Here is a 6000-nt window from a genome sequence, read left to right as displayed (position 1 = left end):
CCATACAATTCTAAATCAAACAGAATACAACTACTATCAATCTGACGTCTGTACCAAATACCATACAATTTCATACTAAACAGAATGCAACTACTATCTACCTGACGTCTATACCAAATACCATACAATTCCATACCAAACAGAATACAACTACTATCTACCTGACGTCTGTACCAAATACCATACAATTCCATACTAAACAGAATACAAGTACTATTAATATGACGTCTGTACCAAATACCATACAATTCCAAACCAAACAGAATGCAACTACTATATACCATACGTCTGTACCAAATACCATACAATTCCATACTAAACAGAATACAAGTACTATTAATATGAAGTCTGTACCAAATACCACACAATTCCATACCAAACAGAATACAACTACTATCAATCTGACGTTGTACCAAATACCACACAATTCCATACCAAACAGAATACAACTACTATCAATCTGACGTTGTACCAAATACCATACAATTCCATACTAAACAGAATACCAAAAAACTGCGACTATGGTTATGGCTTGGAATGTGTTTATAAAAGATAAAAACCAAAGAGATCAAGGCAATGAATATATATATATATATATATATATATATATATATATATATATATATATATATATATATGCATGCACGCACGCCGATTAATATCTCTGTCTTCCCTCTTTCCGTGCAGGTAATGGCCACATACTTTATTGCTGGACTAAAGAAACTGCTGAATCCAGACTGGATTCTTGGTTACTGCAAACCAGAAATAGCCGCCCACTGGGTATTTGTCCCATTCAGGTAAAAATCATAATTTTATTGTTCTGCCATTTATCTCTGATCAGTTTCACAATGACACTGAATGAAATCACTTTTCAAATATAAATAATAGTAACAAAAATCTACTCAAGATATGAATACTTTTTACGCCGAAACAATAACCCCGTAGACTGAAGCTATAACCCATCAAACTGAAGCTATAACCCTGTAGACTGAATATATAACCCAGCAGACTGAAGCTATAACCCTGTAGACCGAAGATATAACCTTTCATTACATAATTATATTTCACATGTCCTAGTCACAAGAAGAAATTCAGTGCAAATGTACTTTGCGAAGGGGATAAGCTAAAGGAAAATAACTTTTTTCCTGTAAACATACAACGCTGATAACAAATAGGTTACGAACCAAAACTACTGGGGTAGAAGAAAGCCCAGATTCCATCATCGAATTTCCTTGAAAATATCAACTCAGCTCTATCTAAATGCATAAATATTGAGAATAAGCAACGCAGTTTTTTGAAATGTACCTAAAATATACTGTTTGCTGTGGCATACGTGCTACGATAACAAATCTTGGTATAATCACAGCTGAAAAACGGTACATAGCACATGCCACCTGTCATGTATACATTGTTTGTTAAGGTGAAAAACTGTATATAGCACATGCCACCTGTCATGTATACATTGTTTGTTAAGGTGAAAAACTGTATATAGCACATGCCACCTGTCATGTATACATTGTTTGTTAAGATCATTGTGATGCCACTTCTGATGAACTTCCGACAACAGTTCTCCAAAGACAGGGTACCTTCGCCACCTACCATGCTTTTTTAAAGTGTCAGCCCCGTCTGTTCTTTGCTTTTTGAGCCAGTTGTCGCTAGTGTTGGACTCCTCATTTTGTTTTGCTACCTACCGTGCCACATGTCAGAAGCATTATTGATGACTAGAAGAGTTTACTCTTCTTCTCTAATGTTAGGAACTCATCACGGACGCTGACGGCTGATGGATCTTGTTGCGCACTTTTTCGCTTGTTTTGCGGTCGGCGTAGCAAATGTATAAGTTATATCTATTGTAAAAAGTCTCAAGAGTTTGCACTCTTCTTTCAGCGTCTTTGTTTAGAATCCATGTTTCAAAAACTAAATGAAACACTCAAAGTACCATTATTGACCGCAATGCTCTGACTTTGTTCTAGCTAATAATGCTTTTAATTTTCCACAAGCTTTATAGATGCCAGATGGCAGTTACGACCATGTCGATTCTTGATTTTGTCCCTATTGTTTAACTCCCGTTTATAATGGTAGATTTTAAGTATTTGTAAAGAGTGTACATCCTCCAGTTACTGGTCTTTTCCTAGGATTTAAATCTGTAAAACTGATGATTGATTGGTCACGCCTTGTTAGTTATGTCCATCACGAACTATACTGCCACACTACCTTTACCCCGATCGTCATAAGTGCATGCTGGGTAATAAACAATGGATCAGATACAAATATAATCACGCCAATAACCTGTCTAAAAGAAACCAACACAGCCACATCAACACACTGCCATTTGCATTGTAGCGAAATCCAGATAGCTTGTATGGTTGATATTGGCTTGTTTGGGTGTCTCAAGATGAACTGCATTCGTTTCATATAATGACTTTTATGAAGTAAAAAGTCATGGAATATTCGTCTGTTGAAGCATGAGTTAACTTTTGTGATTTTTACCTGTGCTCATTGGTCGCGTAACCGATTTTGCAAAGCAAGGTCTGCTCTTAGTCAGCCCAATATTATTGACTGTGACTACACCTACATACGCTGAGCTTCCTTTTCTGTGCAGCCAGATAGGAATAGGATCATTGATCGCCTCTGTTGTTGTATGAAATACTCTACTGATATTATTTGTGCAGCTATATTTTATTTTCTGTGTAGATATTTTTTTATATTACCTTTGGGAGAGATTTTCTGGGAATATTATATTAAGCAATCAAAATGGAATATATATATATATATATATATATATATATATATATATATATATATATATGATTCACAGATTGATGCATATAATATTTAGAATGAATGTTATAAGTGCATCCAATTTTGGGATTATATTACCAGATCAGTGGAGCATTTCTAGCATTACATAAAAATATTAAAGTGCTGTTTCGCTTCAATGCATAACACTGATTTGTCAAAGAAGCTCAAGTGATGTTGTATGAAATTTGAAATACGTATCCGTAGAGTTTAATAAGTTAATCGACTTGAGGATTGATAGAATGGAGGATTATCTTGGAATCAGAAGAAGTTAAACTTGGTCAATTTTTAGAGAAGAAATACGACAAGCATTTTTATGATATTGTGAAGGAGAAATGATGTGGTTGACGTTGACTAGGCTAACCTGTATGGATAATGATATGAATAGTGAATACTCATCAGATGTTATTAGCAAATATTAAATCAGTGATGAAGATCAGCAAGGTTAAAATTAATTATGGAGATGCTTTTAACATTATAATATGACAATGACATATACACTCATCGACCTTGAGGAGAAATGCGAAAAATCATGCAACAAGGCAGAAGCAAAGCAACTTGCTCTATGTCATAAATTTACTAAATATATATTTAAGCAACGAATCGTATGAACATACTATATGTATAATGGGAGAGGGAGTTCAATATTAATGGGTAAATACGTGTGAATGCAGATTTACACGCTTGTGTTCGATTTGGTGTAGAATTAGTAGTACTTTGGCCTCATTTAAACTTTATGGGAATTCTGAGTTAGGCCCTTACCTATTTCACCAGGATCCGGACTTAACGCCTGATTTAAACTTGATGGAAATTCTGAGTTAGGTCCTTACCTATTTCACCATGATCCGGACTTAGGCCTGATTTAAACTTGATGGAAATTCTGAGTTAGGTCTTTACCTATTTCACCAGGATCCGGAAGATGAGCAGGACATGATGTAATATCAACACTCTCCAGTGTAGGTGGGGGACAAAATGACCGTACAAGCAATGACCGTCAATTTCGGTACTGTCCTCAGGATTATGAAGTGTTTAGTTTTATGCCACAGTACATAAAGCAGGAATTAAGATAAAGACGACAGATCCAATGAACTAAATATTCGGTTAAAGACTAGTTTTTCACACACACACACACACACACACACACACACACACACACACACGTGTCATTAGGATGCAATCGGTGCAAATGTGTATGCCTTGGTAAATATGAATTCTGCGGCAGAACCTGTCATTACGAACACTGTAAATCGCATTTGCTTGCGTTACGCGTTGGTCTAGGCTCTCAGTCATACCTTTATGTGGTATCGAGGTAAAGTCTCGTAAACAACTTTACGTGGTATCGAGGTAAAGTCTCGTAAACAACTTTACGTGGTATCGAGGTAAAGTCTCGTAAACAACTTTACGTGGTATCGAGGTAAAGTCTCGTAAACAACTTTACGTGGTATCGAGGTAAAGTCCCGTAAACAACTTTACGTGGTATCGATGTAAAGTCTCGTAAACAACTTTACGTGGTATCGAGGTAAAGTCTCGTAAACAACTTTACGTGGTATCGAGGTAAAGTCTCGTAAAACCTTTATGTGGTATCGAGGTAAAGTCTCGTAAACAACTTTACGTGATATCGAGGTAAAGTCTCGTAAACAACTTTGCCTGCGATGCGGGTCAGCTAATATCATGAACGCTGACGAAGATTCGTTGAGCCTACTATTTTAGAAACAGCCGTCGATATGATGGTGGACACACCAGACAACTTCAATCAAAGTGATACGGAAGTCAATACTAAACTAGTCCGGACTGAATCGATTGCAATTTCTCATCCTGACAAAGTAATAATATCTAAAAAATACAATGACGGAATTTGCAATTAGACAGTGATTTCACCTTTATATGCCAGTATGCCCACTGTTAATCAGTTGAGTCGAAACTCGCTCGAGAGCATGGAATACGAATACGGTATGCGAGAAACTAACATACTTGAACTCGCAAAATAAACCACAGCCACATCTCCCGCATAAACCACATACGGTTGTAAATGCAACGTTAACAACACGTAGGAGCGCTAGAGTAATAGTGAAATACAAAGAGGATCAAGAAAAGCTGACACACCATTAGGTCTTACAGTTGAAATGCGTTTAACTTTGAGGGTCCTTCGTGCAACAGCAGCAAGATTAAAAACCAAACTTTCATCCATAAGCCAAGCAGGCGCAAATTGCACGCATGGTTGAGGATGAACAAAACCGCTGACGTACGGCAGTCGCTATGGCCACTGAGGAGGTCGAGTATGTTCATCAAGAAACAGTTCTCGAACTTGCACAAGTGCTCTCGCAATATTCAGTGATACAGAGCGATTATACCAAGCGTATAGAAACCAATCAGTGAGGTTGTAAAATACCAAGCGTATAGAAACCAATTAGAGAGGTTGTAAAATACCAAGCGTATAGAAACCAATCCGAGAGGTTGTAAAATACCAAGGGTATAGAAACCAATCAGAACGGTTGTACAATTTTTATCAAATATGCGTACAAGAATTTATGAACTTTACAGCAGGTGGATGAGATAATGATGACGTCCGCATTCAAGTTGAAAATATTCTCAGTGAGGAATTTACCATACTTGGTAATTCAGACAAAGATGATTTTACACCTTCTTCGTTTTATAGTGGTGTCTGTGTAGATTTAAACCGTAAAGACACTGAGGTCATCAACGATGAAATTGATACAAAAAAAGTTATGCAAAAATCATCGAGATGTTTTAAAAATACTCAAGTGGCGGTTCCTCCTGGATGCTTTTGAGATGCTTGGAATTTCAGCCCCCTATAAAAACCTTTATGGAGATCCAGTTGCATGAAAACACCAAAGTATGTTCTACTGCGGTCAGTGATAAACAATGGCAAAACGAGTTTAGTTTTGCAAATGCTTATCCGCGTTACATCTCGCAAGCGATAATAAATCAGCAGTCGCTTTACTGCTCGGGGATGTCTTGGAAACGTTCGTGATACAGCCAGGCGTGTTTACAATCTCGATAGCGCGCACTATTTCGCTAAATATCTGGATCTGGTTGCCATTAAACTCAGGACGTGCTCAGCGTTCAACTTTTCCGACGACATTATTTTTTAGCCGTAGCCAAATGGTAATTCATCTAATACGGGCACGTATTTACAGTATAAGGAAGCGGTGATATATACATCAGGACGGTCAATACTGCTTG

At 37.1% G+C, this 6000-nt stretch overlaps 1 protein-coding gene across 1 annotated transcript in view; it reads left to right on the top strand.

Moving 5' to 3' along the window:
* The first annotated feature begins 690 nt into the window (after positions 1–690).
* LOC149806250 (vitamin K-dependent gamma-carboxylase-like) overlaps positions 691–6000 on the top strand; it is a 46211-nt gene continuing 40901 nt past the window's right edge. The window contains exon 1 of the mRNA XM_089935484.1: positions 691–797. Coding sequence (XP_089791610.1) covers positions 691–797 — 107 coding nt within the window. The remainder of the gene's footprint in view (positions 798–6000) is intronic.

This window comes from Sinohyriopsis cumingii, chromosome 2, assembly GCF_028554795.1.
Source record: "Sinohyriopsis cumingii isolate HCF-2022 chromosome 2, ASM2855479v2, whole genome shotgun sequence".
NCBI lineage: Eukaryota > Metazoa > Mollusca > Bivalvia > Unionida > Unionidae > Sinohyriopsis > Sinohyriopsis cumingii.
The sequence above is the reverse complement of the archived record's forward strand: the minus strand, read 5'-3'. Positions and strand labels throughout refer to the sequence as shown.